General features: G+C 32.3%; 1 protein-coding gene across 1 annotated transcript in view; it reads right to left on the bottom strand.

The window, feature by feature from the left end:
• LOC134854241 (neuronal acetylcholine receptor subunit alpha-5-like) overlaps nt 1–734 on the bottom strand; it is a 28,874-nt gene extending 28,140 nt beyond the window's left edge. The window contains exon 1 of the mRNA XM_063870416.1: nt 200–734. Coding sequence (XP_063726486.1) covers nt 200–569 — 370 coding nt within the window. The 5' untranslated portion in view covers nt 570–734. The remainder of the gene's footprint in view (nt 1–199) is intronic.
• Nucleotides 735–17,563: the final 16,829 nt, after the last annotated feature.

Here is a 17,563-nt window from a genome sequence, read left to right as displayed (position 1 = left end):
AAGCTTGTTTTTTGTTAAGCTGCCGTTGCTATATCAAACTATATCATTTAAGGGAAGTAATGCCAATTATAACTCCATTTATGGTAAACGCTAGTCATACTAGTCATGGAGTGTTTTGCCTATGAAATTGTATGAAAACCATTTCTATCATCAATGAAAATTTTGAGTAGGACTTTTTCAACCAGGAAGCACAACTCACTTAAATCTGGGGTCCAGAAGGTGTCTTTGGGTACCGCCAACATCCGGGTCCCATTATACTCATCGGGATCCCATTTTGCAGACAGAGAATTGTAATAATAATACACGAATAATTTCAGAGTCATCAAACCATCTTTTTCATTTACGTCTAAAATTTGGTAGATGTCCAATTTAACCGCGACTTGTTTGTATTTCAGATCTGAAGGGGGCATGTATTTTGGGACTTTTTTGCGCAATTTGTTCATCAATTCTTCTTGAATTTCCACCCCATTTTCAAGGTCATCGATTGAAGAGTCTTGGCCGGCAATAAGCGTGATTGAAAGGGCGAAGAGAGTGAACAAAAGTTGGCAACTTGTGAAGATATTCGCCATATTTGAACTCAAACTATCGATATAGGTGTAATCAATCAACTATATAAGAAATTTCGCTGAGAAAGTAGCTACTTTTTTTTGATATTGCTGTCACATATAAAATCGTGAAACGAAAACTCTAGAAACGCTTTCTTTTTTGGTATCTCACAACAGTAAATTACCGAAACAATTAATTGTTGATTAATATTGGATATTATTTTGTAGGCAGGTAATTGAACTTTTTGTCAGGTAAATAAAAACAAAGGCCCATTACTCTTCGTTTTTGGGATGTATTCAAAATCTGGGTTTTTTTTTTGGTAGCCTGATAGTTTTTATTTGATTTGTTTGTAATAGTAGAGCTAAAATAAGATTTCGAGAGTTGAGATTTCGAAGTTTCTGGTGATAATCTGGAGTTGAGTTGGAGTACGGAAAAATTGCGAGCTCCAGTTGACGTTTTTTGGGTAATTTTTAATTCTAACTCGGCGACACAATTCTTTCCATTCAGATTTTTCCAATTTAGCTTTTCACACTCTATTACACACCTGTAACAAAACAATACATTAAAACCAATAACTTATTTAGATACCTCAGCAAAAGTCAAGATGGTACAAGTATGATAATTGAGTCCCAGTAAAAAGCAATTTTGAAAGATGGGTCCCGCAATTTTAATTAACTTCGAAAACACGTGTAAGCAAATGCAAACCATGTTTTCGTAGATTATGACCAAAAATGTTTCTTCAGGTAGCAAATATCATTCTTGTTCCTGGAATCTCCTTTATGCAAAATGAAAGTGAAACTATTGCCAGATACATGATGCAATAAAAATTCTGTTGACATCATCTTAACAAAAATGAAATCCGCTTAAAACAAGTATTTAATATCCAATTATATTCATTGATAATTATCACTGAAAAATATGTAGAACTAATCAATCATGATCCAAAACTAAAATTTATGATAATTTGTAAAGATGAAACTATTTATAGTTTCAGCCAGAGAAGAAATAATTTAACTTAGAAAGCAGCTGATCTTCCTCTCCTATAATCTCGCAACAATACCAGTATATACTATATCTATTGAGACTAGGAAATATAAGAGTAAGATTAGGATCAGTATTAAAGTAACAAGCTGTAAGAATCTATCCGGCTGAAAATTAGATAGCGTGACGAACAGACGGTGTACCCTATCCGAAATTACTCTATGAGAAGCAGGCCAACCCGGATCTAAGCTCAAAAACACCGAAGATATAGTATTTTATATTTGAACGTTTTGTTCAAACACAATATAAAAATAGCCAAATATTAAGGATAACTTTTAGAAAAGTAAAATAAGGCACGCTAGGCGCGATTTAACACAAACATTAGGCGCGATTTAACTCATAAATTTTAAATAAACTTGAAAATGGGGTCAAAATTTTGAGCTTATTGTAAAATTGCTTGAGTTTTTTTTCGTTTCTTTCGACTTGACCAAAAATTACTCACGCAATCCAAAAATTTCATGTTTCACAAAAAACGCGGTGTTTTTTCTCAATCCAGGCCTTCTATTAGCACCTGCACTCGGTGCAAAATTTAGAAAAAATTTTACGATTAGATAAAAAAGGTGATCTTTAATTATTTTAGTGCCTGTTGTAAATGAAAACTCATCATATTTAAGTTTTTACCGACAGAACAGACGCAAAACTTTTGCTCTTCCGATTGAAAAAAAATATATTTAAAAATAAAAACAGCACCCGTATGTTTACTTCGAATATTTTTTTATTTTACGCAGCAGATAAGAAACAAAAGTTAACTTACTCGTAAAAGCAGTACTGCTGAAAGCCGAACGGATCGAATCCCCGAAAAATTTAGACCACTCTCCCTCCTTGTAACTGTCCAAAATTGATTTATTTTTTTTATCACAATAATTTTTATCAATTTTTATGGTATCTGAATTCTGACTCTATAATATATTTTTGGTCAGTCAGTTCTTCAAACACGCGAGTTTTGCTCTCCAAATCAAACCGCCAAAACTTCAAGAAGGGAAAAAAGACGATGAATGAAATTTGAAATTTGGGAGATATAATGAAGCTGCTTTTGAAATTGATATATGGTCATTGAAGGTCAATCTGTGACCTTTTTAAGAGTCGCACATGGCTGAAGTACTGAATTCTGATCGTCCATCAGAACGCAATGCGGCTCTGTTTCACTTTCTAACTGGTCTTCGGCGCGCAAAACTCAAATTTATTATGATAAAGAATACATTTACTGGACATTCACTAAGGGAACAGATTTAGGAGACCGCTGGCGGTCTTTTAACATATATTTTATGATCAGAGGTTAACGTATAAAGATAGGGAATATGCTTAGATGGTAAGTTTCAAATTTCGGCCTGCAAGGTTCATATGCATTAAGATAGGCTATAGCTCTGAAGTACTGCAACCTTTGCAACACGATTTGGTGTAAGTTTGATATATTTTGTAAGAATGATAAGAAAATGAGTTTTTCCTTAAATTTTGCCACAAAGTCTGGTATTTTTTGCAAAACTTTTGAAAGCGCGTTATCTAATTATTCAAATTTTTTACTTTATATTTTGACATCATGGTAAGACAATGATAAATATTTTGACAGTTTTTTCGCAAATTGTTAAATAAGGAAAAGATTTGATCTAAATTGAGCTGCACCATTTCCGAATTAAGTTTCTATCTGTTGAAAAAAAAATCAGTTAATAAAGAAAAAAATTAGTTTACAAAAGTAAAGTCAATGATCGACTGCATATCCTAATAATTATACTCCAAAGTTTCTCATTCACGAAAAATATACTGCGCCTTTATGGAGATTTATGAGGAAAGTTTTTCTTGGTCATTTGAATGGAGTGGCGTTTTTTGTTGACTTGGAAATCTCAAAAACTTATAGACCAAAATTAGTTGAATAAAAGCTGGTTGCTCTAGATTTTCGAACTTCTCGTTTCTGAAAAAATGACAGTAGTATAAAAAACTTCAACTCGACATATGAATTTTTATTCTATCAATCGATGCTTTGAATGTCCCATCCAAAAATAGAGTCAAACACTGACAACTGTTTGTAATTTTATTTGCACGGATTTTATAGTAGAAGCTGAAACTACTTGTTCTAAAGCTCAAAAGATCTCAATCTAACTTTTTTTTGAAGGAAATGACTTCAATGGTCTATGCACATAGAGAAAATAAAGCTAAGTTTTCAGCCAAAAATTAAAAAACGCGATATAGAAATTTTTGAAAGTTTGAACGTTCCAAGAGTAAAAAGTTTGGATATCAAAAAAAGTTAAAACGTAGAATAAAAGTATAAGCAAAAAACGAAAGGCCGAATGAAAATTGATCAACATTGAGAGTTTTTTCAAAAGTTGAGACAAACCTATATCAAAATTTTTAGCACTCTGTGATTTGATAACGCAAAAAAATTTTGTTAAATGGTTTTACCGACAAGAATATAATGCACTGATTGTGGAGATGAAATAAGGCAAAGTATTCTATCTGAAAGCGAACTGATTACTGATTACTTGTAGCTTGTTTTTATTTTGACGACCCTTTCCATGACTAATCAAAATCTATCTTGAACATATGTTTTTAGATAACCAGCAAAGTGTTTTTCTTCCCAAAATGTTGTATGTCAATGCTCGGAAGCTCAACTTCTTCTTTCAAGACATTTTTTGCCTGAAACTGAAAGAAACAAGACAGAGAAAAAAAGTGTTAAGAATAAAATCCTGACTGATTGAAAAAGCAGCTGTTGCATCTAATAAAACTACACTAAAAGAATTAGTTTTGCTGAAATTTGTTCGCTGTATGCGTGGCCAATTGCAAGTTTATAAGAGCTTTTTAGAGAAAAAAAACGACAAGAAGTAAGAATTTTATGGTCGTTTTAGTTTTGCTTAGATTCAAATGAGTGGGACCTCGATTTATTGCAGTGCGCAATTCTTGTATGTTTTGTCCTTGTTTTCGAGATAAAAAGATTTCTATGAAAATCTACCCAAAACTCTCAGATAAAGTCAATTCATAGTTATTACAAAATTGTAAAACGTGAATATGCAAGAAGACGCTCAATCATTTGTTTGAAAGTTCAGTTTTATTTAGCTTTGATAGGAAAATTAGGATGGGTTTATTGTTTTTAAGATTTTCGATGTCATTTTTCCTTTTTCTTCTTCTTCATAGTTTTTTGAGAATTAGGATGATTTGCTAGAATTTATTTTATATGCATAATTTTAAATCTTATCTGACAGATTCATTTAATCTAGAATAACCATAAAATTTCAAAACTAGTGCAGTTTTGCGCTCAAAATTGAACTCCGTCAAAACCCAAATAAAAATTTTCGAGTAAAAAACGAGGTTAACCGTTTGCTGTGCAATTAGCTCAGAAAATTTCAACTTTTCCTTTAAATTGTTGTTTCTGAGAAGAATTACTAGATTACGTGAAAAACGAGGGCGGCAAGAAGGAGACGTAAGAATTACTAAGACAATCATCAACTTGTAGTAGAATTAAAATGATAACTTCGGCCTCTTATCTAATGAGGTCTAAAAAACCAAAAAGATGCACCAGATTTTATCTTAATTTTGGGTTTTTAAATTTAAACTTTCTTACAGATTCCGACTCATGACTCAAACGTGCTCAAATTTGATAATGTTTGCCTTCATGATTTAACCTTGAGGCTGTCAAATTATGCTGGAAAAAAGTGCTCTATGCTGAAGATCAAGGAGTTCTCGAAACTTTTTTGGCGAATGAGAAAAGTTGAGTGAGATACTTTGTTTTCATCTAAAAAATAGGTCACCAAAAAGTACTGTTTTAATATGAAACCTATTTTACTGCTAAGATTAACCAATTGGACGTAAGCGATAGGATATTAGCAAACAGACAAGTTTTTCCAGAACTCATTCAACAGACAAACGCTGCCAAAGACAGTTGACAAAGTCATAATGAAATCAAGGAAACCAAAAAAGCGACAAAGTTTTTAGAAAAGTCTTATAAAACACTTTTGAGTTTTGGTGAATATAAATAATTTTGTTAATTTCAACTTTTTCCATAAAATTTCATTTTGAATACACTGTATCAATAGATGTACTTTTTCACACCCCTGGTTGTTTTAGGAAAAAACTCTTCTTTTCAGTAAATTAGAAAAAAATTTTATGCTTAGTTTGCGCTTTTAAGCGACCGCCGACAGGCATAATTATCGACAAATTGGGAAACTTGGGAACTTAAGAAGCAGAAAATGATGTCATATTTCACAGAAACAAAATCATCTGTTTATAACTTTTAATTTGACTCTAGTTTCTTTGACACTGGCCAAATTTAAACTCCTTTTTTGAAATGAAAACTTTTTGGTTTAATTTTGATAGCTTTGGTTGTTAGAAGTCAAAATCAAATTTTGAAAAAATACTAATTTTTACAGGAATCAACCATTGCAAAACTGTCAATATAAAAAAACTGCAAATAAAATTGAAAAGAAAAAAGAAACATGGATTATCATTTAGCATGTTAGCATCTTTGTTCGTTCTTTTGCGACCCGAGGCAATAAACAGACGTTTTTTCAGATCTAATTGTAGTTTTATAGTAGGTTTTGAACTCTTTCAAGTTAAAAAAAACAGAGCTTGTCATAAATCAAATTGTTTCTTATAATTGAACTCCACACAACGAAAATGAACAAATTTCAGAAAAAAAACTACATTACTGCTGCGCAGATACCACAGAATGCTCCAAGCAGAGTAAATTAAATTTAATATGAAATTTTGAAGCTTTACAAATTTAAGAGTTCTCAAAACATCATCATTTAAACAATTTTTCTTTAGTTTTATTAATTTGTTTTAGTAAAATGGGTCTCAATTATTTTTAAAAAAAAAAGCATGATTAAGGCAAAATGGTTTAAAAAATGATCACTTGCATTTGATTTAAAATAAGGAGTTCAGCGTCTTAACTGTTTTCGTCTACTGTAGTCTGATTATCAAAAAAACTTCCCACTAGTTTTTCTCAAAATTGGAAAAAGTGGAACGAAAATTACTTTAAGAAATCAAAGCAGGTCTAACATTGTTTTAACGGGATAAAAAAATTTTTTGAGTAGTCTATTTCTCCTGAATTTATAGCATAGTATCTTGAGTGGTCAGAACAAAACGTTTTTGGAAAAGAAAACAATTTCAAAAAAAAATTTATCTTCAAAATATTAATTAATCAATAATTACTCAACAATATATGATTTAACTGCTAAGACTAACCAACTGGGCATAACCAATGGGATATTAAACTTATCAAACTGACAAACAGTTAGTTGGAAACTTTTGAATGATTTTTTGTGCTGTCAGACCAAAACTGATTCAACATTGTCAGCAATCAGTTGGAGACGTGTAAAAATAACAGGGAAACTGGAAAATTGGACTGAATTGGACAGTTTTCAATTTTTTCTTAAAGTTTTGCTTTTGGTTTTCATGCTTAGTGAATGATAGTTTAATTTCAAAATTTGCATGCCAGTCGAAATTTACGCTGAATACACGCTTTGTAATTTGTTTTTTCTTTTAACAAATGAATTTGAATTAATTTGAACACAAATGAAAAGTCAAACCAAGAAAAGTCTATTTTGGGCAAAAAAACTGTTACAAAATTTTCCTGAATAAAAAGTAAAAAGAAAACTCAACTCATCCCAATTTAAGGGTCTTCGGCACGTTTATCGACAATAAATAAGCCAAAACGGAAAATGCGCAAACAGAAGAACTTATCCGTTCTTTCAAACAGCTGAGTTAATTTTTTTGTAACCTGTAACGGGGTTTTGTGAGCAATAAACTGAAGTCTGCTCGCAATAAACACCATCTAAAACCGTTTGATTATCATCCATAAATAAAACATCACTGTCGCAAAGGTACACACGTTTAGTTAAAACTCCGATTGGCATCTCTGCCATCCAACAATTTGAGAATCTTTGAAGCTCAGAAAATATTTCATTAATTGTATTCCGATGTACAAACTGGGCCGTGCTGACTTTTTCTGATTTGGTCAAATGATTTTCTTTTTCTTCTACATTTTGTTCATTTTTGTCAGGGTACTGGCTACCGTTTTGTAGCTGAGTCTGCTTTTTTGAGAATCCTTTTGGATGAGACTGGATCTAGCCAGACTTGCCCTGAATGAATTTCCCCCTCCCTTGGAAGAATTTCCCGCAGGAGTTTTCTGACTAGTTTGAAACATTGCATTCAGTCGTGTTGATATACCTGAAATAATGGATTATTCGCAATTAAGTTTAATCGGTTGTAGGGTTTTTGCCAAACTAAGACTAGATTGTTTGAAGTGAATTTTAAAGTTTGTTGAAAATAAGCCATGAAAAATCACTAATCATCAATCAATAAAACTTTAACAGTAGTTTTCGATCAACCGTTAAAAAATCAGCGCTAATGTGTGTAATATCTCGGAACGCAAATTTGATTCTAATTTTGATAATAAGTTTTGTTCTCAAAATTGGGCTTACAATTGTTCACCAGTAATTATTACTTGGAACGCATTCCCGGTATTTTTAATTATTTCTTATAAATAATTAGCTTATTATTACGAGCCATCGCTTTTTAGGAACCAACCTCCAATAGCCCTGACTCTGTCCCAGTGGGACTTCTTGAACGGGTTGAACTCTGGCGGGTCCCCACCCTCTGACCCTGCCCCCGCATTAGAGAGGGGGTTGTTGTAGTCGAAATTGGAGTCCTCCCCTCCCCTGGCATGCCAGGCCTTCTCCTTGAAGAAACTGCTGAGCGAGTTGCTATTTGTAACCATTCGCTGAAAAGCAATGCTAATAATCTGTGAGTACCATTTCAGCATAAAAATGTAGTTTCCATTTGAGCTTAAGCTATTCAACATCCCCCCATTGCAATCGGATGCGCCAATAACTACTCATTACCAGGAGCAGAATCTGCAGATGCTCAAAACGTTGAGTTTGTCAATTTTAGGGGTGGATAACATTTACTAAGTACCATAGCGAAGCGGGGGAAATTGAATGAAATTTAAAACTTTTTCTTGTTGTCTGTCAATATTATCGGCAGATATAGATTTGGCAGTAAAATTCCTGATCGGCTGGAAGTTCACATAAATATACGCCCTAAAAAAATGAAGTAACAAGCTGTGGGTGTTTTGGACAAAAATTCAAACAGTTCCAAAGCTGTAAATTCTTGAAAATTTTCTGCGAATGAAAACTTCTATCATGAGAACAACTTCCTGCAATACTTCCTTTAGACAAATTTTGGCCATTTTGTTGTCCATATGATGAGAGGGGCTGTAGTAACATAAAAAAAATTAAATGTAATAAAAAGAAAATGAAAAAAAAAAATCTAAAAATTGAAGTTTTTTTTTCATGAAATCATCCCCCCACACGCCATATAAAGTACAAAAGAATAGATTTCGCTCATTGTAACACATCAATTATGGCAAATAAGCTTCTATTAACCAATTTGGAACGATTTCTAAGACGGATTAACTCTCCGCTTACGCGTTAATAGCGCGAAATATATCGCGCGTTAATTGTCCCAAATTGGCCAAAAGACCATTTATCCACGGGGGAAGGACCAACACAAGAGCTGTACAGCTCATCACGGCGAACCGCTGTTACGGGGGTTTAAAATGGCAATATTTAAACCCCCGTAACTTTAAGAAAAAAGATCACAGGTGAAATATCTTTTCAAATTTGAGCTCAGGACAACAATACCTTTTGAATGATATAAAAAAATGCGTCAAAAATGGCTTGTTAAAAAGTCGAAATTTGTCTGAAGAAAAAAAACCCACCCCGAGCACAAATATTCCGTTACTTTCGTATCGAAAGTCGGAACAAAAACATATTTCAAGCAGAAACGACTGTGCCAGATATAATATCTTTGATGCTTGATATAAAACGTTCACAATTAGGCGTTATCCATACTGCAGCGTTATTGTTTGGTCTAATTTTCGCACCCATGTAACTGCTCATTAGGTATCCTTGTCTGTTACATTACCAGGCCAAACTGTGCCGTTTGTGAAATGTAAGCGGATTCCGCGACAAACCAAAAGCAGATTTGTCGCGGAATCTGCAACATTGCTACTTCTTTTAATCTACACTGCTGTTTTGGGTTCCAAAAATATTAGCTAAAACACTGTATCGCTCCAAATAGATCCAAAAATAGGCAAATTGGCGAAATCCGGAACAGTTTGTGGAACCAACAACAAAATAACTAATAGTAGAATTGAGCTGTTGCGGAATCCGCACTTGTTAGCGAAATCAGCAAATTGTAAGCGGAAATCACAAGCTGTAAGCAAAATCTGCACTTTGTGGATTCCAGTGACATATATATTCACGTCTTGAAGTTACATTTTAAATATAAATCTGTTTTTGAGGGTAAGCAGTAAGAGAGTCCAACAGTTAAATCTCATTTACTGCCAATAGTTGGAACTTGCTCACTAAATCTTTTACACTGAAAGAAAGAACACTTTTCCGATCTCAAATTTTGAAAAATGAAATTTTTTCTTATCTCAAATTTTGACAAAACGAACACCTTTCCGATCTCAAACACTAAAAGAATGAACAATCCTCCAATCTCAAATACTGAAAAAATAAACGTATCTCAAGTTTTGAACAAATGGACACCTTTCCGATCGCAAATACTGAAAGAATAAAAATAAACTGAAAAAGGTATTTCGTGGGTTATAATGCTGAAGTTTTAATAAACTTCACTAATCCAAATACTAAAGGGGAACATCCACGAATCTAGTTGAACAATTATCTAACATTTGTTGTTGGATTCCACTAACAACAGTTAAATTGTTACTTTTAAATTCCGGATTTACTAAGTAAAATTTTTAGCTATAGCTTTTAATTGTTCACGCAAGGACTGGTTTAATTCAGTATAACAAACAAAACTTCGATCTAATTGTTTTTGTGGAAACCACTTACACTTGTACGTGGAAACCACTTCTATTTTGCACATGTTTAAAGACTTGTCTAGAACCCAGGAACATACAGACACAAAATTAAGCGCCTATCCAGTGCACAGTTAGGCCTCGTAATAGCTAAATCAAATTTTCACGGAAAATCTTTCAAGTTTTAGAACACGCTCAATCAAGTTTTAGTTTTGTCCCGTCAAATCGATTTTCTGGAACGGGCAGTGTGATTTTTTTGGTTCTTCTTTTTGGCCATAAAAATCGACATGAAATCACCAACTGAGAACTGCCGTTCAAATGAGTTTTGTTTAACATTCTGATTGCTCGTTGAAAATGTTTAATATTAAAATGATGCTCGTTGAGGAATGTTATAGTTTGCCAGACAGTGAATAAAAGCAATAAAATTGCAGGAGTTGCATGGAATTTTCTGTTTATTAGGTTTATTACATAAAAATAAAAATTTGCAACTGGTTTTTGTTGACTACTTTCGAAATTTATATTCAAAACTGGACTTGTCATTGCACAATCATTCATCAGAAAAAAATAATTTTTTGAAAAGATTTGAAAAGAACAAATCAAGGGTTCGATAAAAAAATGTACCTCACAAAACAATCGATTTCATGAAATAATTTGGTTTGAAAAATAAAATCAAATATGTTTTTCTAAAAAGTCTCTGGCACGAAACAAAGTTAGCTTTAAACTTCAAAAAGGTTGCTTTGTAAATAAAAGAATTTGTAACCAGTGCAAAAGCTTTGGTTGCGTCCGATTAGCTTTGTTTGTAATACAAGTTGCAAAGCTACTTATCCAATGAGATCTTTAAAATTAGGTAGACGTTTTTTTTATTCATATTCGAAAGGAGATCAAAATTTTTTTTTTAAATTTACATTTCTAACAAAAAGAGTTAAAAATGATTTTAGTTTGAGTCTAACCAAGTGTTAATTTGAATTTGATTGCCTCCACTTTTGCTATTTTCAATTGTGTGGCTTATTATTTTGCGCGTTTTTTGGGTAATACAAAACTGAAAGTTTGCATTACAATAGGACTTCAATTTCAGAAATTAGATTAGGTGTAAAGTCACTTAAGAAATTTTGAATTGTTCTCTACACAATTTTTGGACAAAATTCACATTAAAAATCAAGTTTGCCTCTTGGTCAGAAATAAAGAACTTGGGATGGGTTCTGTTAGCTGATTTCTACCCTTATTTCTTTCATTTTTTGAACTAATCAACTCTGAGTGACTGATATAAATGCATGGTATGAGGGATTTCCAAAACTCTTAGAAAAAAAATTAACGGATAGCCGAAAAAAAAATACCTCTCGATAGAGGAATCAGCACCAAAATAATTTACAAAAAAGTCAAAATAACTTTTCATTTTTTCCTACAAACGCAAGTCAAAAATAAATCAGTTAGACATAAAGTTATTCGTTGGACATTAGGTTTCCTTTCTTTTAAAATTGAAAAAATGTGCGACTCCATTGATTCGATTTTTTGGTAATCCAGGGACAAACTTTTAGATTACTCGGAAAAAAATTTTTGAAAACAAAAAGTTGTCAGTTTGTCTGTAATAGAAATTGTGATCTGTTAATGACCGAATAATTGCTCTGAAACCTTCATATCATGAAAAACATCGTATTTAAATCAGCGGTGGATTACCTACAGAACTTTGGCACCTCCATAAACTCAAAAGTGATATTCAATGACATCAATTTTTGGTCTATTGGATTCAACATCCAAAACTTTTTTAAAAGCTTGAATAAAACTTGTTTTAAGGTGGAAGCACGTTTGTAAAAAAAACAGCAAGTTTTGAATTGAAACCTTGCAAACGGAATTTCTTGGCCAATGTTTTCAAAATTTTTAAATCAAAATTTATTGACCTGGTGTTTTTGTTTTATCCATTTTGCTATAAATTTTTTCATATTTGCAGCTTTTTATATATAATAAAAGCATAGTTAATGAAATTGGCAATTGTTGTTTTGGCTCTAGGTGAATCAATCCGTAAATGATTTTTTGGCTATCCGGGAACAAATTTTGTTCCGGCAACCTGTAAACGATTTTTTGTTGGCTATCCGTCAGCTATCCGGGAATGGTTTTTTACGGCTACCCGAGTTTTCGGCTCTGTGACACGACACCAACTCAATGTAACTATTTTGTTGAAAACAGAAAAAGAGAACTTTTGCTCACCGGCACTTCTTCCACAACTTCATCCAAGTCGAAAATGAATGCCTGGATTTTGTCCAGTTTCTCCACGCTGTTCTCACCACCACGTTTTATCTACAAACAAAATGCTCTCGTTTTTTTAGAAAAAAAATTTTTTTTTCAGGTGTTCCCTGCATCGCCCCCCTATTGCAAAACGGGCAAGTCGCTACAAGTTATAAAATTTACATGTGCTTGATTAATAATTTAGCTCTTGTAGAGCTGGAAATTCATGTACCATGAAAACAAGTATAACATTGACGAAAGTCTTTAATCTCAACTCGAAACGTTAGTTCAGGAGTGTCTGTCTTTGTGGCATGATTACGTGTGGCATGAAAAGAATGATTACGTCTCAAATGGCATAAAAATTAAAAATGTCCCAAATGGCATAAATTTCATGCAACAGTTGCATTGAAAAAATCGAGAACAATTTTTTTTTCGCTGTTAATGTGAGAAAATTAGTCAAATTGTTAATTCAAATGTTGATTGACATTTTATCTTGAAAAATTTGTAGATTTTTTTTATCAAAGCAAAAAGATTAAGCTTGCGGTTATTAATAAGCTTGTTGTGGTCAACTTTTTCGACAAATTTGTTGTGTAAAATTGTTTGGAAGCAATTAATTCCTAATCTTGCTCACATGCTTTCGTTCCTGACAAAATGTTAGAATTAGAAATTGTCAGAAAACGTTTAAATTACTATAAAAACTTGAAATTTATGCCATTTGGGAAAAGTTTCCATTTTTATGTCATGTGGGAATTCTGCCATTTGGGAAGTTACCAATAGAATACCTTCTAAAACATGGACAGGACCGCCGTTTTATTTGAATAATCTCAGATTATTCATGTCTTGCTGACAACATCTATAAAAAAAAACTGGAAACCATTCGAAAAAAAGGAACGCGTCAATGCAACTTTTATTAAAAACAAACGTTTTCATTTCAAGTCAGACTTCAAAAAAGCATTATATGCTAATTCATATTTACTTTTTCAGATCTTGTCATTAAGCTTCTATACTATCTTTTCAATAAGTTGGAAATAGTTCAAAACTTCGAAGCAAAGACATTGAAAACTCGTGTCAGCACACTCCTGGGATATTTTCAACTACTCCACGTATTGTTACCTCTTTAAAGAACTGATTCAACGGTTAAGCAGATGTGACCTTTGCAACAAGTAAATAATCCTCACTTGTCGAGAGACACCTGAAAACTGACCGTGCAGGCCAAATGGTGTTTTCCCATACAATTCAGATTCGTGTTTGTAAATTTTTATAAATAACTCTTTAACTAAATATCGTGTTGAAGCAATTTTATGATTATAATAATTAATACTTTTATCATGGTTACTATGATTATTATTATAATAATTTTTATTATGAATATTATTAGTGTTCCAATCATTTGAAAAATGGGGAGGAACTGTGTATTCGGGTGTGTTTTAGTTTTCTTTTCTTGTTTTGTTTTCTTTTTGTTTTCCACGCAAAATCAGGTACCATAAATAATTATTGGAATGGATTGAGTGATATAAATTTTTAAAACGTTTTTAATCGCTATTTGAACGACATTTAAAAAATTCAAATTTTTTTTCTACAGTGTTGAGAAAAACCGGTTTCAAATTTTCGAACTAATATGGTGTGAGCGTCTAGGCATACAATAGCTTATTTAAGCTTACCTTAAACCGTGAAAACTTGATTGTGCTCAAATAAAAATATTTTTTGGAGTTCTTTTAGCGCCATTTTGTAAACAAAGATTAAGAATTTCTAAAATTGCTGCGATTTTTTTCGTTTTTCTTGTCTATTTTTTTTTGAAAATTGTTTTCCGAACGTTTTTTTTAATATGACTGTCGAATATGCCTAAGCTATTTTTTTTTCGTTCAAAAAAATTTTTTATGACACCATGCGGAAAAAAAACGACACTTATTTGAAAAAAAAAGTGTTTCGTATTTTTCTAAGACTGCTCGCAACTTTCTGTGTTACTTGCAGAGTAACTGGCTATCCTGGTTTTTAATACAATTATACTATTATGATTATTATTATGATTATTTTTATTATCATGATTTTAAAATTTTTATAATTATTATTAGTATTAGTGTTATGATTATTATTATTATGGTTACTATAATGATTATTTTTATCAATGATTATTATGATTAATATAGTTATTATTTTTATTGGTATTATGATTATTATGATTTTTATAATTAATAAGTTTTTTATGATTATTATGATCAAGTTTATGATTATATATGTTATGATTAGTATGATTATTATCATTCTTTTTATTATTTTTTTCTTAAAGTTATTAGTATTAGTTTTATGATTATTATCAATATTATGATCATTATTATCATTAGTTTTGTTATGATTAGTATGATTCTTATCATTAGTATTTTTATTATAATTATTATTATTTATTATGATTAGTATTAATATTATTATGGTTATTATGATTATTATGATTATTATGATTATCATGTTTATTATTATGATTCTCATATTAATTATTAAGATTATTGTGATTATTATGATCATTTTTATAGTTTGCAATATTGACCTTGATGTATTTGTTGACGATGTAGAAGAGATTGTCGATAGCCATTTTGATTTGACCCAGAAGGAGGTTCTTGTTCGAAGACACAATCTGCAGCTGATTCAGCTTCCCCTCCCACTCACTCGCCTCCCGCTGCAGATCCTCTGAAACATTGGATAAAATGAGGACTGGGCGCTCATGTAGCCGACGACCCATAAAATAGTTCATAACAAATTGTTGGAAGTATCCTTTTCGGTTAAAGAATCTGAACGAAAGTATTCATCCGGGTTGACCTCCATAGACCAAAAATTCTAATCATACAAATTTCATACATTTTGCTAAATTGAAGACATCGAATTTTCAAAGAATTTTTTTTGTTTTGGCATAAAACTCGGTGTATCGTCAAAAGTAAAAAAGAAAACATTTCTGTCAAAAAATGCTTGTCATACAGTTTCCATATATGCGTCATCAAAAATTTTCTTAGTAGTATCGAAGTTGTCCCAAGAAAATGTTGTTGTTTTTTTTTCAATCGGAAAACGAACTTTGCACTCAAAAAAAAACATTTTATATTTTTTTTTGCATACAAAAATAATATTTTTTGTGTATAACGTAGCCTTGGGTACACAAAATACTTAATCCATTTATTTAAGCCTATTTATTTTGTATGGCATTTTTTGTATGCCTTGATCAATGCATGATTATTTAAGAGTTCAAACATTAAAAAAATCATTCGAAAAACTTTCATTTTTTTAAATTTCATCATTTGTCCAAGACAAAACTAAGACAATTCAGGCCGTTTCCGATGCATTGTAATTGCGAAACGGTCAAGCATTTGGTGACTCTACTTTTGAGTAATCAAGGTTTTTGCCACTTGCGTTCGGTTACGAACACAACCCACAAAATTTATGATATCAAGTTTAAAAAAAATTGGTTTGTGGAAAAATGCTAGCCATACAGCTTCCATATATGAACAATCACTACTCATAGATTTTTCAGGCAGTTTTGCTTACTTATGGATTTGCATGAAAAGTGTATGACTAGCATTTTTCCATATATGAAAATTGTATGATTAGCACTGTCGGTCAACCCGGGTAAACTAACATTGCTCATTTTGACGGCTGAAAATAATTTTTCTCTGATTTGTGCACACAAAAAAAAACATTATAAAATAATTAGCATAAACTAACCGATGTTTGACCGATTAAGTTGCTCAAGGTCACCAACAATGCCAACAATTCGGCCTTTACTTAACATTGCTGCAAAAGTTCACACAGACAAACATTTTTTTAAAATCAATATTTTCTAAAATATTTCCCTTTTTGCAAGATGGCCTTGAGATGATTTTGTGATAAGTTTGAGTTTGCTCTTTCCATTAAAATTGTTTGTTGCAAACTTTTTCCTAATTTTCTTCTGTTATATCAAATAGAATTGTTGACTTGACAAATTGGAAGAAAGGAAACAGAAAAGGGACTATAATGGAAAAAGACTAGCCGGTTGCTGCGCAAGTAGCACAGAGTGTTGCCATCATATTCATAAAAAATCTACAAACTTGTAGAAATTGACAAAATTTGTTTTCAAAAATGAAAGACAAACTAAAAATGAAAAAATATATAGAGACAAAATTTTGAGTTTTTTAAAAGTTTTTGAAAGCGTTTCAATTTATTCTATCACTGGACCCATTTCGATAATTATTTGTGGTACCTGATGTTGCGTGGAAAAAAAGGGGGGACACTTTGGGTCGACAGGGGGTCGAATCCCTCAAAAAAGAACGTCCGCCCCTCCACTAAATCCGCCCCTGAACCATGGTATCTGGTTTCTTCAAGTATAGCTCTGTAAAAAAACCATTCAAATTAAGCAACTGATGTGTTTTATTTGTTTTTTGCAGGGGGTTGCTAACCACGCTCCCTTGTCCCCAGTTATTTTTTTTTTTTTTACAAAGAACAATTATCACGAGTAACTAATCCCTATACAAAACCTCACCAATTTGTTTCTCGCATGTGTTCAGAGTGTTCGTCAGTTCCACAATCTCAGTGTTCGTTCTTTCGTAGTTAGCTGCAAACTCGTTCCGCTTCTTGGCCAGCTCAGAGGCGTTCACTTCTTCTCTCTCGCCCAAATCGCGGTAGGTCTCGCGGAATCGACCGTATCTGAAACAAAACTGGCATGGTTTCGACCAATGATTACAGCGCCAAAGTTAACAAATTTTTTTTGGAAAGCGGAAGGTTTCATTGGCATTGCCCGAGTCGAGATCCCGCTCAAAAACTGCTCAGGATTTGAGCGGTTTGGGCGGTTTTTTTGGAAAAACCGCTCAAGCCGCTCAAATCGTGCTTTAAAAAGCCGCTCAAAAGCCGATATTTTCTTGCGGCCGTTTTTGAACGGTTTTTCAAGCAAGATTTGAGCAGCTTTCAAGCGGTTTAATAAAAAAA

The sequence above is a fragment of the Symsagittifera roscoffensis genome, chromosome 9 (assembly GCF_963678635.1).
Source record: "Symsagittifera roscoffensis chromosome 9, txSymRosc1.1, whole genome shotgun sequence".
NCBI classification, from domain to species: domain Eukaryota; kingdom Metazoa; phylum Xenacoelomorpha; order Acoela; family Convolutidae; genus Symsagittifera; species Symsagittifera roscoffensis.
The sequence above is the reverse complement of the archived record's forward strand: the minus strand, read 5'-3'. Positions and strand labels throughout refer to the sequence as shown.